Here is a 17,734-nt window from a genome sequence, read left to right on the forward strand (position 1 = left end):
ACTTGTAACAGACATTCCAAAGAAAACATTTCCACTATTTTAAATTTACACCTAACGCTTACATAGCCAGACCTGCTGGCCTGAAGCAACCCAAGAACTTCCAGAGCAGTGCCCTGATTTTCAAACCAATAAACTTCAGAAGGATGTGAGCTTAACTCATACAAACCAGGCCACTTCTTTTTAGGTGCCTCCATATGGATCACTGGCTTAAATCCAGGTACCCATGTCTGAGATCGAACCCAAGACCTTGTAGTGCCAACTGCTGAGAAATATCATTTATTTTTCAAAATGTATGGCTGCACAGGAAAAGCAGCTACTGTGACATTTGTTTGAATGGACAGAGAACATTCATTAAATGCTTTAAAGGAGAAAATATAAACAGCTTCCTTAAAGCTATTAATGCCTAAGTAGCCTTAATACAATTGATGAGATTAGCCTCCATGCATTACATGAGCTTGGACATTTTATAATACCAGACAACTGCATGCACGCAGCTTAGCAAAGAGCATGGGAATGCTATATCAGGCTCCTGGGTATCACGCACTAACCAGTGCTCAGGGGAGGTTTTCAAGGCTGACATAAAGACAAGGGGATCCCATAAAACTATTTATTTTCACCTGACGTGTTTGCTCACTTAAAAAAAAAAAAAAAGAAGCAAGCATTGTTCATACAAGGATCGATGTAAAATGGGGACAGATCACAAATGCTTATTCAAAAAAAAAAAAGTAAAGAGCATTATTAGAGATTAGTTAATTAAGAGATAAGGCCAGAAAAATAGAATGGTGACATGTGGTAACAGCCCCCTGCAGGAGACAAAGGCTTAGGCAAATGTATTTCTGGTAACAGGAACGCAGCTATCGCAATGAAATCTGAAGCACTAAACATATGAAACTCTTTTTTTTTTTTTTTAACGTTAGCAGATCTGTAGTGCTGGGTAACTGACTGAAACACTCCAGTAGTAAAACGCCACCCTCTTCAAGCACCTGCTGTTGGTAGCCCCACGTCACCTCACAGATATTACTGAGTTTTGACCCAAAGTGCATCTGTGAGGTGGGAGAGCTGCAGGAAGCACCTGCAGAACGTAAAGGTCACCAACTGATTAAGCTCCTTACGGGGCACATTTCCACACCCCGCCGAGAACAACTCGCTTGTTCTCAAAGCCAATTTTCCCAGCGCAGAGCCTGGGGTGGGAATCAGGTGTCCCAGGAAAACTCAGCGGAACAGGGGTCAAAGAGCAGGTCTGCGGCCCGCGGCCTGCTTAAATTCACAGCTCCTCACCGGGCAGCCAAGCCTCAGCAGCTCGACGTTGTGCTCCCGGCACAGCAGGGCCGACAGCCACAAGCCCGAAACCCAGGGACAGACACATGCAGGTGGGGGAGGCACGGCCCCAGCTGGGGACAGGGCAAGGAGGAGCCCAAAGCGCAGGTTCCCAGCACAGCTCCGAGGCGCGCAGCTCCCCAGGGGGCTACCGTGGTAAGAGGGTGAACACGAAGCTTCGTTCATGATGAAAGGCGTCAAGTCTTTCCGAAATCACTTCAGCATACGCAAGCAGGGCAGAGCACTCGGGGGTTTACCTGTTCCGACACAAAGGCCCAAAACACAAATGTGTCCTGTTATGATTGCTTTCAGCCTTCTCAGACGAAGTTACCTCTCCAGAGAGCACAGCTCTGCCTCAGGCAAATGCTTTTCAAATGGGTGGGAGTGCTCCTGGCTTACACCCATGCTTTGTCTGGCACAAATAACAAACTAAAGATGACAGAAAACACAGGTGCCAAATACAAACACGGTTGAGTGAACCTTTCATTAATTACATAACTTAAGAGCAGAAGTAACATGAATTCTGTAATGTTGCTATATGTTAAGTAAATTATGTAAATTATGACAGCATTTTTTGTTTTAGCCCCCGAATTTTACATTAATTAGGACCTAGAATTTAAATTTATTCTTCATTTGTCTTTTTTTTTTTTTTTTTCTTTTCTTCAGATTAATCTTCACATTACCCTTACAATGTTAAAAATAGAATACATTCATTTCAGGAAGCATTTTGTTGAGGAGAAGACTCACGTTGGGATGTCTAGATCCCAAAGACGTGTCTCTGCCATTCACCACCACAGCACGCTCCTGACTCCAGCGGGACAAAATAACTCTGCCCTCTCTTTCTGGCATCGTCCTGCCCCGGGTCAGGCGCGCTGCTCACACAGGTACACACTCCCGGGGGCAGGCGCCCTCCTCAAGAATTTTACAGCTGTGTCGCTGGTGAGGGGCTAGGAGCGGGTGCTGAAGGTGTGAGGAGAGGGAGCGGCCCCACTCCTCGGTCACTGCTGCTCCTGCCTCAGCGCAAGCCATGTGCCAGCGCTTTTGCTCTTTGTTTTGCTGTCTTAGGTGGACAGGACACCTTCCAACACCCATATAACCTTTATTCCACACCCACTCAACCACTTGAAGTGCTAACCAGGTGGAAATGTTTGGTTTTTGAAATATCTCCCATACACTGAAAGTACCAGCAGCTAACCCCTCGCCTTCCTGCTGAGCACCACGGGCCTTCTGTGTGCTGCACCTGGCGCACACGCTGCTATCGCATCTACCACGCTACTGAGAAAAAAAAAAAATCAAAATTCCTTAGTTTCAGCTCCATCCTGCTCAAGCTTGTAGTAAAGATGGAGGGGAGCTTAAAGTTTACATTAGGAAGTAGTATACAGAAACACAAAGCGCTTTGCTTCAGAGCTCGTGCAATGGTCTGAGCTCCCAGCTGCCATAACATTTTATGAATTACCAAAGTCTGACATTTAAAGATTTAAAATACATACAGGTGAGATTCTTGGCCATTTAATAGCATCAAATGGATTCCCAAACAGTACTGCAGATTTTTTCTTCTAGCATGCTCGTGCTGAATTGCATGACCTAAAAGACACCGATATCACCACTGCAACAAAATGCAGGCTCCTCTGAGCTGTCCTTATGGGGCGCAAACAGCACTTGTTATGCAGGCATCTCTTACAAGAGGACACCAGTGAATTACATCAGCTAACATATTGCTGATCTCCCTCTCTTTGCTATTTTTAAAACAACATTTTCTCCTACTTATTAATGCATTTTACCATCCTTCACATTCAGAATGCTACACGTACAGAAATGTTCCACACCTTACTCCTCAAAAACAGGGTTGATTTCAAAGCGATGTACCTTGTTTTCCTAAGTCACTGAAGCACCCCCAGAGGTTGCACAGATGGCCTTCCGAAGCTGAGCTCAGCTGTCCCACCCTGCCTAGCGCCCACTAGCAAGCCTGGCTTTCATTCAAGGATCCTACGCAAAGGACAAGCTGGAAAACTCACCACCTCCAAGCTCATGCTGTCTGTAAAGAGGCTGTGGAAATGTATATTCACAAACTGATGAAAGTAACATTTAATCGTTGCTGCCATGGAGACGAAGATCAGTACTTGCCCTTTCTTTGCTCCTACACCTGGCGCATTGCGGAAACTCTCCTTTTTCTCCTCCAAGAGAAGAGCGTTTGACAAATCTCTCCATTAAGACGCAAAGATAAAAGAGTTGGGCATTAACATGTGCATGCCAGGAGAGGGGAAAAGGTGGCAGAAGAGCAGAAAAACAGAGTATAAACATGCAGCAGCTTCAAGATAAGAATGCGCAAAGCAGTTTTTCATACAAAGATTCATAGATGAAATGTTTAAATTGCTGTGAATGAAGTATGAATAGAAATGTACACACACAAAACAGCAGAAGAAATAATCAAGCAAGGGTTAAAAAAAATGCCCCATAGTGATAAGCAGGGTTGTGACTAGCAGCAGTAAGTCGGTAAATACTGACAAATGCCTGCACATCCAGACCAGGAAGCCTGAGCTCCAAAAAGCAGAAAGTACAGTTGACTTTCAGAAGCTGATCTGCACTTTGGTTGGAAGAGGGAGAAAATGAGGTTTTAGCATGTTGTGTGTGCCCTGTTGTTATATTCTAGCCATAAAATACTCCAAAACAAGTTAACTTGTTTTGAGATGCATCTCCCCTTTGGTAATTTAATCTTCCAAAGTGGGAAACAACTGAGACTTTGTGCTAGAGATACTTTCACAGCAGGTTGAGGATCCAGCTTTTCCTCTAGGCATTGAGGTCCTAGGATAAAACTGTCACAACAATGGAGCCTCTAAACAAACCACCAAGCCACTTAGCATAAAAGAAAATACACAGAAGCGAGAGGCCAAGCCTGGAGCCTGAGCGCTGGTATGGCTTCACATTAGAAGTACAAGCACAGAACTGGAACGTCTCCATGGCCAGACCGCTAACATCCACTCTTCTTGTCATTACAAGAGGTTAACCATATAGCGTGGTGACACCGAGTCCTTCAGCCCTTCCCAGCGCTGGAGTGGAAAATGAGGCCCAAGTCCTACTTGCTCAGTCAGCAGCATGAAGACCAGTGCGATGGACACGGACAGAAGCTGGAGGGGACTGGGGGAGAGGCAGAGATGGAAACAGGCTGAGAATCCACAAGCTAGCAGCACTGCACCTCAGCCAACAAACTCCCACTATTATCACAGATAAAATAGTTAGAGAGCTGTGGGGAGCACTGGTTGTTGGCACAAGTCAGAAGGCATCAGGTGTTACTTCGGTCATGTACTTCCACCAGAGTAAGAACAAGCCTCCTACGGCAGATTAGGGGAAGTACCAAGTGTTATCATGAAGTTTGAACACAGTAAAAAATGTGAATGTGAACCTCAACCTTCATCACTTTATAAAATACAATTTACAATCCTTTAAAAAGACGATTAGACTTTTTGAAAGGTCAAGAAAGGTTTAGCTGACTGAAGCAAATGATACTAATAATATAATCATCTTAAATTTTTAGCCAGGGAATTGCAGATGTTGCACATCCAGGTATTTGTTAGCTTGTGATTAACAAGGTGACACATTTGAAGGAACAAGGTCAGCAAAATTCTAGAAACATTTAAAAATAATTTATTTAATTTCAATGCCAAAAGCATTTATTTGATGCTTTCAGCTTTTTGTTTTCTGTTGTGATTATTTTCTGGTTTGGGGATTTTGTTTTTTTGTTTGTTTGTTTGGCTGGTTTGGTTTTGTGTTCCCCCTCCCCCAAACACACAATACATTCTAGACTGTACATGGAATCTGCAAATAAAGTTATACCCAATTTATTACAGATATTATTTCCCTGATACTGAAACAATGTTATATATAAATATTTTTACAATTAACAAACACATGCAAAACAAATCAGAAAGTAGAAGTCTTGAGTAAAGAATGACTAAGCTTACAAAAAATTACTGGTGTACTTTGCAATTATTTGCAGTCATAATTTTACCAACCTAATCAATCTCAGTCTTTGATTCCAAAGAAAAAAATCCTTCTTGCTGTCAATATTTTGCTTTGTACAGAGAAATTTGTCAGTATCACCAATTATCTTTTCAATATGCTTACAGGGAAAAGGAGTTTTTCAGTGCAGTTACACATTATCTAAAACAGTGGCATACAGCTTAAGATGACTCTCTGCAAAGGAACAGTAACATCACCAAAAAAAAGTGATTTTTAAGTACCACGCGCAGAAAGCTGTTGATAATATTAACCAGCTTACATAGGGGAAGGCAAAGATGAAGCATTAATGCCGTTTTGTTTCATGCAACTTCCGCGTGTCTCTTCACAAGAAGTGACAACAATAGATACAGGATTACATCTACAAACGGTAGTAGGGATGCGAGTAGTCTCTGCTGTTTTGAAGAAAAAGGAATATGCATCGGCCAAATTTCTTTATTTCATATCTTCACTCAAGACTGTTAGCGAATGTTTGAAAATTTGCCCTGTACACCATGAATATACAAAATTTATCTGAAGCATTAAATCTGTAAAAATAGAAACAATCCAGTCAGAGCAAGTGTAACTGAAGACAGAGCAGACAGTAAAGGGGCTGCTTATCTGGGCTGAAGATGTAGTCAGAAAATAAGACTTACCTAAAAGAACCACAGATTATTACGGAACAGAACTATGTAAATTATGATTTTACTAATTTGTCAGAAGATAGGAGAGATAAAGGTAATGGATTTTATTTCAAATCAATAAGCATAATGTCACCTTTTAGAGACACCTTGGTGGTCTAATTACATACAACTAGAAAACTCACTGCCTTCAGGCACCCTCATATCAAGTGCAAATCTGCGCAGTTATAGAATATATTTATAAAATATACTATATGCAAACATCTTTACAGAGCTTTAAATCAAGCCAAAAAGTAAATATACTTGATGGTACAACAGAAAAAAATGAACAGATGCAAAAATGTGGGCAGTTTGATTGTGGCCCTTCAAAGCTGGAGCAAACCATTCACCTCATCTGCAACAAAAAGTAGATAGGATTTGCACCTTAAAAGTTGACTCTTAACAAAAGTGAAGAAAATATCCTCTGTGCTTCTGCAAATTAACAAAATTAGCTTTCATTACATTTGTACGCATTGTCGTTATCTTAAAATATCTTCTAAAGCACAATGTCAACCCTGGAATACCTATAACCAATCACATAATTGACATGAAAGGGTTTCCCAGCTAAATTCAAATTACAAACTACATAATTCTAAGGAGTGCAATGCTCTGGAAAAAAGCTTTAAATTAAATTATTTTACTCATAAAGCTAGTGTTAGGATCTTATTTTTTGTTAAAAAACAACTGGAAGCAAGAAAGCTGCGAGAGTACAAATGACAATCATTTCAGATACAGCAAGTGTAAGAGTGAATTATCCATTGATGCAGACAAACATCCATTTGCTACATTACTTGCTTCCTTACTTCATTCCATTGCATGTACACACAGCTTAAGTATTAAAATGCAGAATAATAAATAAAACGGCTCAGATTACTAGCAAGGGGCAAAACACAATCCGTAATTGTGCTCTATCTAGTTTCTGTTTCAGCAGTCTTTTGCTCTTGTAATTTATAAGAAAAAACATAGTCAGACTTCCAAAAAGAGTCATTCTTTTCTATCAGAAACTCAAGTTCATTTGCCCAGGTTTATAACCCAAGAGGTTTCTGTGAAGGAAGCACAGTGCAAATTATATGACTAATAAAACTTGCTTACATAGAAAGAAGTTTACTTGGTTAATGTTATCTGGTATCTTTATGAAATACATTGTAAAACAAAGATTAAATAAAAGGACTGGGTTTATTTTATTTCCTCAGACCTTTTTTCCTAATCCCTCCTTTGAAAAGCTTATTGAGTTACAAAAGTCTTAATAAAGTTCCAGTCTTCAGCAGTTAACCATTATAAATGCTGCCAATCAATGCCAACTAGTGTTTGATTTGCTTCTTGTGCATGTCCAATTTCCTCTGTGATACTGTGCTGCTGCCAGAGTTTTTGAATCTTTTTAAATCGTTCTTTGCACAGATGTAAGGGATTTCCGCGCCTGAAAAGGAGATAATACTTATCAGAAACGACAGAACACTGCAGCTAAGCACAAACACTCAGGCACGACACAAAATATTGAGATAACCCTTTAACGCTACTGTCTCAACAGAACAAACCAACAGATATCTTCATTAGTAAACTGGAATGCTACGCGATCTGTTCTGCCGTCCTCACTACTCAAGGGTTCCCTCCAGCTTTTGGGAATCGCTTGTCCGGTTCACAGAAATCTGAACATAGGTTTTCAGCAATCTTTCCATGCTGAACCAGCTCATATTCCATCATTTTGACAAATTTCAGAAGTAGCAACTGTAAACAATATCAAGTCCCTAAACTATTTTCACAGGGAGCAGAGACAGAAGACAAAGAATCGACACATTTTTATAAAGTAATCTCACAGTATTTTCACTTAGTATTAAAGTAGCACAGACAATACAAATAAATACCCTATATACATATACAGTTTTCAGCTCTATTTTCTAAGCAACTTTATAGATGCTAAAAATTATTTAATTTTTTACACTTCAAGACAATTGTTTTTAACTTAGGAAAGATCTTCCACCAACTTTTAGCATAAAAACACACAGTAGCATTAAAATGCTTGAAAATATTATATGCAGCACATTTCAATATATAATATCATCTGTAATATTTATTAAAATAAAAAGGTAGCAGAGTATATTTTACAAGTCAGATAGCATTAGAACTCCTGCCTTTAAAAGTTATTTTTAAAAATAATATTTACCGGAGTCCCTGGTCTGTCTCTCCATAGTCATCAAGATAAGGAGGAGGATAAAAGCAGCCCTTCGTTTTTCCAGCTAAAAATAGCACCTGACATTCTCGTACTCTAGAGAGAAACACAGACAAGATTTTACCTATTGATTTTTAGGCATATAGTTTCTCATACTTTCATAGATACTGTTTTTCTAATTCTCAACTACTTTCATTCTGCATAGCCTGCATGGGAAGATTTTTAAAGGTTTTTTCTTTTTTTTTTGAAATAAAGATCTTACTCTCTTCCTGTTATAACTCTTAACAGTCATATATTATTTACAGTCTGTGTAAAGTACTCCACACAACCACAAGAAAACAAAGCAATTTCAATTCTCACTAATATTTGCCAAAGTGAAAACAGTATTATCCAACCTTCCTTGAATGCACATAATGACCTGAGACAATTAGTGCAATATTACAGTCCAATGCTGCCAAGAGAACTGTAGATTAATTGTGCAGGAAGACAACTAGAACAAATTTTAACAACAAAAAAAAGGGTCAAGGAATTAAACTTGTTTAATACTTGAGTGGAAATAAACTAACACACAGAAAACAAGTCCACCTCAACATGAAATATGATTTTTCCACCTTCAAAAGAAACAACCTCTGAACATACCAAAGTATAAGGGGGAGAAATACACTCCAGTTTTTAGGTAACTCTGTTATTAACAAAAACCACCCCTACAATCAGACTTATAGAACTATTAATGTCCACACACACCCTCTAACCTAGCAATATGAGCAGAGGTATTTGGTTCCTTACCTAAGGAATATGCCCACTCCAGAACCACAAGTGTACGTATGTGCAGTACAGGCTCCAACATCTTCTCCTTCTAATTCAGTCTGACAACAGTAGCTCTGAGAACATAGCATGGTCCCACACACAAGGCACAATGTTGGAGCTCTGCTTTTATCACCACCTGATTTTGGACACCTTTTATTAAGCAAAAAAGAAATAAACCCTATTGTATGTATGATCTCTACGTCGTAAAAATATTCAAAAGATTTTTAGAACATTTATACAGTTAAGAGTTATACACATCCATCCTTGCAATTTCTATATCACTGAAATACAGTGTTTTTGCTGGAAAAGATGACGCTCAGTACTTGTCGTTAACTCCATGAGCCTATAAACAGTTTTTGTGAAGCTTTTAAGTTAGAGGTTTTCCAGTTCATCAAAAGGAGCAGAAGACTTTAGGGGTCCTCACGATAATTGCATACAACTTACGAGAAATTAGATGCTTGGTTAATGAGGCAGCTGTAGTCATCTGGAAGGTCTATTAACTTGTTGGATTCTCTTGCATAGCTAGAATGAAACAATCAAATTAACCACTCAAAGTTTAATAAGCAATACACAGTGATTTCAAGCACAATCATGTTTTCTTAAGTCATCTTAACAGCATCTGCAAATAATTTTTTTTAAGCTTTTCTCTTCATCACCATTCAAACACTAAGTGGCAGCTCAGAAAAAAGGAACCCACTTCTAATATCAGTTAGACCACCTCCACTTTTCTTGTACTGTTGTGTTTTTTTTAATCGATTTGAGAATAAATGTAGGCAAAAAGTAAGAAAAACATGTCATATATGTACTTTTAGCAACACCTCATGATAAGGTCACTCCAGGTGTTAAAATATTTGTTCTGATCCCTTATCAATTTGCTTTGCATTTTCCTGCTGTCACTAATATTGAATGGAAAATAGTCTGCCTCTCCAGCTTAGACAACTTGCATCCTGAAGAGAAAGAAATGTTCACGCAATGAAAAGCACCTACTTAAACCAAATATTAATATCCTTAGAAATAAAGTTCCAATGCCAAGTAATTTTTTTTGCTGATACTATACATTTTAATAATCTTTCTCTCTACAAATAATACAAATTATACCATGAAATGTAAATAGAGATTAGTAATAAGCAATGCTTACTATGCTGAGTAGAAAAAAAATCACCAAGCTAGATGCAACCTGACTTAAGAATCATCAAAAGGAATGAGTGTAAAAAAAATCTCAATCACAACAACAGAAAATGAATTATGCAATCAGAAGTATTCTTACTGTTTAAGATATTTTGTTAATAGCCTGGTATTTAACAGCTGAAGTGATTAATTTTTGTCACTTAGCCTTATTGCATACAGTATTGAAGGTGATTTATGTAATGTGTAAAATAGAGAAAAATGCAGGGGTATGTTTATAATGACAGCACTGGGACCCTAATATGCACTTATAATTACCTGGATAACTGATGACCACTATTTTTAACCAACCTTCAAGAAGAAAATACTACAAACTCTAGGCCCACTATATTTTGAATTCAGAAAACATTTAATGCAATTGCTTAGCAAATAGATATGTGCATGAAAAGCAAGCTTTTTTTTTAATAAGTAACTCAGTTTAATTTTACTGAATGATTTGTGTTATTTAAACAGATTGTGTAAGATGATCTTCAACAGTTAGTATTTTTCAACAAAAGTTATATACATCTGCTTGCAACAGCATACCTTATAAATTGTTATGTACAAATCTACTATAAAAAGTGAAAGAAGAAATGCCATGGCCTCTGATTACTGCAGATCAGCCTAAATAACTAATATTTCACTTTGACATTAAAATGTACTAATGTAAGCAATATTTCACTTCCCTTACAAAATTCCAGTATTTTCCAGTATCTCTTTGCTTGTCCACTAACGTAGTGGATTAGTGTTTCAGCCACTCAGTAAAACAGGACTGATATTATGCTCCTAGAAAAATCCTTTAGGAAAAAAAAAATTCAACTTTAAAGTTTCTCCCATCTGCTTAAAATTTCTCCATTGTTTACCTGATAGCATGTCTCTTGCCTTCCAGATACCTTTTTACTTCATTGCTACTACACCAACTACAAGAGGAAAAAAAAAAAGCCTTTGAATTCAAGAGATAATACATTCTGAAAGCAAATAAAAATTCCAGAGTACATCTATTCAATAATCTCTACAAACGTTTTTTTTTTTCATAACACTTCTTTCACAAATGGTTTTAAAAATTTCACTCACTTCCACTTCCATATACAGACTCCTGGGAGAATACTTGTAATATTATCTTGTGCAGAACTCTTTACTGTGTTTAAACTAAGCATAAAATCCCACCTTACCTTTCTACCAAGGTGTTCAGAATCTCGCTATTTTCTTGAAAAAGGCAAGTGAGGTTGTTTGGCAAGGAAAGATAGCTACACAAACGTTCAAACTGGTTTGCTCCATTCACTGTAAAAAAAAAAGTATAATTCTCAGAATTGAGTTTTTTTGAATGACATTATCTACACTAAACAAAATACAGCCCAAGATGGCACAGCCATTTTTCTTTTTTTTTTTTTTTAAACTGTTTCTACCTGTTGACACAAACCTGTCACACGTGATGGGTGACAGACAGTACTACCACAATCTCAAAAATAGTCATTTCAAATGCCTGCAATGCCAAACTCTAACAAAAAAAAAAAAAGAAAGTGTTACATTGGACACAACCACTACATTGCCATATTGATGATACCAGGGGCTTTTGCTTTGACTCCCTGGGCCCCTCCTCTGCCAGCTTTCAGGACAAACAGCACCAGTACACTTCTTTGGCATAGCCTCTTTTGCTCTAGAATCTTTTGCTTCCAAAGCGGTGAAGGAAGGTACGATGAATACTGTGCCCTTGCTTCCTTCTCATGGACAAGCGATACCAGTAAAACGCCAGAGAAGAGCAACACCGGGTGACTGCAGGATCAGTGGGTCTGGAGTTGGGAGGGAGCAGGAAGGGAAACGAAACCCACCAGTGGAACCTTATGTTGCAGCCACCCTCAGGACATCCCTGTAGGGCAATCTAAGTACCTGGCACTTGAGGAGTGTAACAAAGCAAAACAAGCCTTCCTCTTCCCCTTTCCTACAACCTATTCTAGATAAGAGATCCATAGGGTTTTAGAGAAGTACAGCTGCACTTTGTATCTCATCTTTATAGTATCTGTAACATAAAACTCAATGGTACTTCTAATTATTTGTCCAGGCTCTGAACCTGAGAAACCCTGTTACAGAAAATTGAAGGCCAGGAATAGAGTTTTTTTGTTGTTGTTGTTGGTTTGTTTTTAAATCCTAAAGGCTTAAGCATGGCAATTGTTAAATGAAAACGGTCTACATTTTAGCACAGCGTGTCAGGAAACAATCCACAATACGTACCAAATCACAAAGATAACTATGACAAAAGACAATGACTGCTCTAACCTCCAATCTGCACCTTTTCTTATTATACAGATACAGTTCTGCACTGGTTGCAAGCCTGCATTCAATTAGCTTTTTTTCCAGAAAACAGAATTTAAATGTAATTCATTCTGTCAAATTTTTTTTTGTGTCTTTTGGAAAGTTGGTTTAGTACATAGAGTGTTAAGCAGACAGTACCTTGAAGTTCTGAGGGTGCTGGGACTCCATTTAAGTAATGAAAAAACAAAGCAGAACATCTCAGAAAAGGCATGATTCCAGCTTTTAGATTCCTCCACAGGTGCCAGCCTGAGGAAACTTCTTTCAAGGCACTTAAGAGAACACAGTAAGAAAATTCTTTTATTTAATCATTTCAGTTTAACAGCTATATTTACTAAGTCTTCAGTCATATTTCATAGTAATTTATTGACTTCAGTTAAAACAAGAATTACGTCTAGCGTTCGTTTCCAAACTGACTCTAAGAACAATACTAAAATAGATTCATAAAAATGTAAGTAACTTGAATGGCAAATTAAAGAAAATTTGGCATTGATATTTCAGATCCCAGCAAGTTTCCTCAAACACTTAAAGACTGCCTCTTTACCTTCCTGTACACTGGCAAAGAAATTTATAAAGCGTAAGCACAGCTACTTCCTCTTCACTGCTAGTATCTTCCTGATCCATGCCATTCTCTTCTGAAAAACAAAGGAATAACAAACAAAACAAAAGTTACTTCTACAATTTATTCAGCAGGAATGTAATTTTTCAAGTTTTGAGAAAAAGACCAAAACTAGGCAAAACACTCCACTGGCCAACTCTTCTGCAGTACATCATAGTTATCCCAAGTTTTCTGCTGTACTTATGTGGTAAGTATATGCTACTGTCAACTCCATCTGGTGTTGGTTTACTTGTTCAACTGGTTGGGTTTTTACTATATTTGCTTGGAGTTCTTGGCTTTTGGCACGCTACACCTTATCCAGTTCCTCCTGCCAGAAGAGGCATTGATTCCTTATTCACTGCAGCTTATTAATTATGCAAAACCTAAGCCAAGTCTCTGCAATAAGACTTCCAGGCACAGCTACATTAGCTGGAAAGCAGGACTCATGACTAGCTATGCCACAAAACAAAATTAAAACCTCCAGCATAAAGTAATAAAGACAAAAGAATGACCTATCATCAGTACAATTAGTACAATTTATCCATACTTTATATGGACTGAACGAGACAGCACTAACAACTTCATTTTGCTACAGTAAACTGCATGTATTTTAATTTGCGTGCTAATTACCATTAGCACCTTAAGTGTTTTCTAAGTACAGACTCAAGTAGTAATTTCAGTAAAAGCTGAAAGAAAGTGGCATTACCTGTTGATGAGGTAAGTAAAATTTGTATTATGTGTGCCATTGTGACAAGATGAAACAGGTGAAGATCTCCAGTGCCAAGACTAACCCCTGAAAAATCCTGACAATGTATGGCAGGGAAAGAGAGCACCAAGCTTACCTGTAAAAATTAAAAATAAATAAATAAACAGACAAACAAGAAAGAAAGCAGGTATATTCCTTTTCCTTTTGAATCTTTCCATTTTTGTTACTTATGTTGCAACTATGCCCTTTTAACGCAGCATACACTCATAAGGCTAATTTTGAATCTAACTAAGCAGCCATTACTTAATGGAATGATCATTACATTAAGTATCTTTTTTTAAGAAGGTCCAAAGAATATACATTTCTCTTTGTTTTAACCCTGCTGTATTTAGAGAAGAAAGCTACAAAAAAAAATAATTTAAATTGTAATGATTTGTAAAAAAAACTATATATATATATTATATATAATATATATATATATATATTGAAAGATTCCTCACCCAGAGTTAAACAGAAAGTTTCCAAGAAAGTTTTGACACGGTGCCTATTGGATCAAAACTTTGTTAATATATATTATTAAATACTTACCAATAAGTGAAACATGTCGATATCAAGTATGCATGGAAGATTTTCATTTTTTTCATTAGGCACCAGTGCTAGATATTTTAAAGAGAAAAATAAGTTTTACCAATTAAAAATTTATATATACGAAAACATTTTAGTGTACGTCAGTTACAAAATGAGAGCCACCTCCTTGGTTAATATGCTTAAGGTACTTAATATACAGATGTGTCATTTTTGTTCAGAAGTGTGAGAATTCAAGAGTTGTTCAACATTATTGAACAAGATTTTCATCTACTTGACTACACTGTATAGAAATGAAACAAAACCAAATTAACTACCATAAAGTTAGTGCTGCCATTAATAATACAATAGTGACCGTCCTTAATTGCTAATGTTTCCAGCGGGAGACATAGTGCAACAGTATTTCAAGTTCTGACCCACAAATAAGCTCAACTATGAGTGACTAAACAGAAACATGAATCATTGTCTGTCGGACAGCTGTTCAAAGGAAGCTTTTGCAATTCACTTCACTTTACAAGGCTCCCTGGATTTACCTCATGTAACTCATTTGTCTCAGGGACTCAAAAATGCATTGCTATGAAGTCTTAAATTTATTATTTTATCTCTAATTAAGGAAGAGCTATGTCTTTGTCTCAGTAATTCTCACATTCACAGTAACCACAAAGTGTTAACCAAAGCACTCCAGCTGACAACAGAAGTTCACACACTTAGTAAATTTCAAGTACCTCAATTTCAAAGCAAGTATAAACAAAAATTCTTGAAATATTTTTGTTATATTATTAAAAATTCTTGTTACAAATTTTAAACAACAACAAGGGAATGGTTGCAAACATCCTAAGCACAAGCACTAAAAACTGATTTGCAATGAAAGTTTAAATTGTAACTATAAGAACAGCTTTATAATGCAGCATTATGTTGTCAAGTTTAAAAACACTACTACAGTAAAAAATAGTCTCAAAATAATAATAGAAAAATAACTCATTTGAAGACTGCTGCCCTGCTGGCCAGAATATTAACAGCTTAAGATCTGACATATTTTAAAATTATTTCTATTAATGAACATTTCATCACCACTCAGATCTTAAATGTTTTTACTTTCATAAGCTTATAGCCACAGAACTCAACCCAAAATCATGAAATGTATTTTTATAAGAAAAACACGACCAGAGCAAGGGACTTCCAATAAACAAGCTTTTGTTCAATAGGTTATCTTTATGAGTAGTTCATAGAATTCTGACAGGTCAAAGGATAGTAATAGTTCTCCTTATTCTTAACCCTGCAAAATAAAATAAACTAGAAAACACTTTTTCCATAAAAACAAAAGCAGTATCTGCACTGTATAGAGGGACTGAAGGGAAGTAGAACCTTAAAGAAAAATTGATTCGAGATTTAAATACAAACAAAACCCACCAAACCACATAGAATGGTGTACTACAAAGTTCCAGTCAAATAGCTGGCAATATTTTTTGTTCTGCTATGCATAGAAAATGGCTCAATCATTACTGCTATGAACTGCTATGAAATAATTTCTCTCTCACAAAGCTGTCAACTGTTTGCTGAAGTAGGTGGTATTAATTCCACTAGTAATAGCGTATGCATGCATTTTAGAAATTTTCCTGCTCCACTGACTGTAAATATTAAAAGTATCCTATTTCATAATAACTATTTCAGAATACTCCACTTGTTGCTCCTCTCAACTTAACTAAAATTCTTTCCTTTAAAAAAAACAAATTCCACCATGGAACTTAAAATTTTACACTGGAATCCCACTGATGTTCAAACTACTCTATTTAATTCTCGGTACTGATATTTACCAGTAAAAAAATGCTATCTAAATAGCGCAGGAATAAGTCTGATTTCAGAAGCGTCAATCACCCAGAGCCTTTAAAAAAGGCATCTTGTATTCAGCCAACTTCAACATTAGTCTGAGCCTTAGACCTTTCAGCTGTGCTTATAAATGATTGAAGCTTGGAACATTCTGGATGTTCTCAAAACTTTCAGCTACTGTAATAAGAACTATCTTATCACAGATCCTACATTTCAAAGGTAGAAAAGTTTGTAGATATATTACAGACCTCCACAAACATACAATTTCCTTTCAATTCTATATTAACCTTAATTTCTTCCTTTTTAAAATTCCAGTGCATCATTTTTCTTTAAAGTGTAAAAGACCACACTTCCTTCTCTTTTGCTCTAGGTACCATTCTAAAAGCAGCAATATAAAAACTGGGAAAAAAATCAGTAGAATTCCTTCACAGTAAGATACACATCCTTTGCTTGGAATTCATCTTGGAACTACGGACCAACAGAAACGTATTTTTTTTTCACAATACAACTAAATATATGGGTACACCTGTGAAAATTCTAGCTTTTGGTCTGTTACTTAAAACCCCTATATACAAAACAATCTTTGTGTAATAAAGACTGTAACAATCTTTCTGTAGGCATCTTTCTGTATCTTTACCTGTGTTAAAAGAAAAGAAGAATAAGGTGGTGAACTTACATGCTAAGAGAGTACAAAAGTGACCCTGTACAGCTGAAAGAGATGAAACTGTCCAGTGAGCTGCTGCAAATCTTGTTAATGATTTAAGGCAGTCATCCTTTAAACACAAAGAAAAAGAGACACTGCAACAGTTGTTTAAGTTCTTTAAGATGAAAACAGCCTTTTTACTTACAGCATTTTTTCAGGCCCCTCAGCTGTAGCTTATTGGAGCAGTCTGAGCATCTTTAAGCACACAGCAAAGATACTGATGTTCACACAAATATAAAAGTTCCCTTTAGTATTCTTATTTTCACTGCTACCATGAGAACCCTGGCCTTACTGAACGGTGCTTTTATGAAAAAAGATAATAGCTTTGATAGATAATAGATTGATAATCAGATACTGATTTTAAATAGATTAATAATCAGATAATGATTGACTAAATAGCAGGATCCAACAAAGAAAACTATCAAATAACCATGGTTTAAAATTTAGACATTCTGCATTAAAGAAGCACAATCCTCTTTCTTCACTAATTCAGAGAAGAATTGCTACTTAATCCTTACCTGTCGACAAGGTAAATGACCAAACAATGGTTTATCTTCATCAGCTAGAATTCGTTCTGGAAAAGACAAGACGACACCAAAATATATTAGCACTGTTAATTTAACTAAATTCCGAAATTCATATATAAGGAGCAGAATGGACACATTAGTACCTATGGTCTGTATTGTGTAAGCACAGCTTCCCCAACACATTATTGGTACACGTGGATCTTCTTCATTTGGATGAACTTTCAAACCTACTTTGTATGTTGCTGTACCAAAAGTTGTCAGCATCTCTTTAATACTCTCAGAATATGGATTCCTAAGACAAACAAAAACAGTATTACTAATTCATCATTTACCCTGCTGTCAGCATAGTACTT

At 36.9% G+C, this 17,734-nt stretch overlaps 1 protein-coding gene across 2 annotated transcripts in view; it reads right to left on the reverse strand.

The window, feature by feature from the left end:
* Positions 1 to 6,043: 6,043 nt before the first annotated feature.
* UBR2 (ubiquitin protein ligase E3 component n-recognin 2) overlaps positions 6,044 to 17,734 on the reverse strand; it is a 54,956-nt gene continuing 43,265 nt past the window's right edge. For both annotated transcript variants that reach the window (XM_083831977.1, XM_083831976.1), the window contains exons 35-47: positions 17,525 to 17,673; positions 17,373 to 17,428; positions 16,828 to 16,924; positions 14,328 to 14,395; positions 13,740 to 13,875; positions 12,980 to 13,070; positions 12,577 to 12,707; positions 11,301 to 11,409; positions 10,992 to 11,048; positions 9,409 to 9,486; positions 8,944 to 9,114; positions 8,152 to 8,253; positions 6,044 to 7,407 (exon numbers count right to left, since the gene is read on the reverse strand). In XM_083831977.1, coding sequence (XP_083688103.1) covers positions 7,266 to 7,407; positions 8,152 to 8,253; positions 8,944 to 9,114; positions 9,409 to 9,486; positions 10,992 to 11,048; positions 11,301 to 11,409; positions 12,577 to 12,707; positions 12,980 to 13,070; positions 13,740 to 13,875; positions 14,328 to 14,395; positions 16,828 to 16,924; positions 17,373 to 17,428; positions 17,525 to 17,673 — 1,387 coding nt within the window. In that variant the 3' untranslated portion in view covers positions 6,044 to 7,265. The remainder of the gene's footprint in view (positions 7,408 to 8,151; positions 8,254 to 8,943; positions 9,115 to 9,408; positions 9,487 to 10,991; positions 11,049 to 11,300; positions 11,410 to 12,576; positions 12,708 to 12,979; positions 13,071 to 13,739; positions 13,876 to 14,327; positions 14,396 to 16,827; positions 16,925 to 17,372; positions 17,429 to 17,524; positions 17,674 to 17,734) is intronic.

The sequence above is a fragment of the Anser anser genome (assembly GCF_964211835.1).
Source record: "Anser anser genome assembly, chromosome: 3".
Taxonomy (NCBI): domain Eukaryota; kingdom Metazoa; phylum Chordata; class Aves; order Anseriformes; family Anatidae; genus Anser; species Anser anser.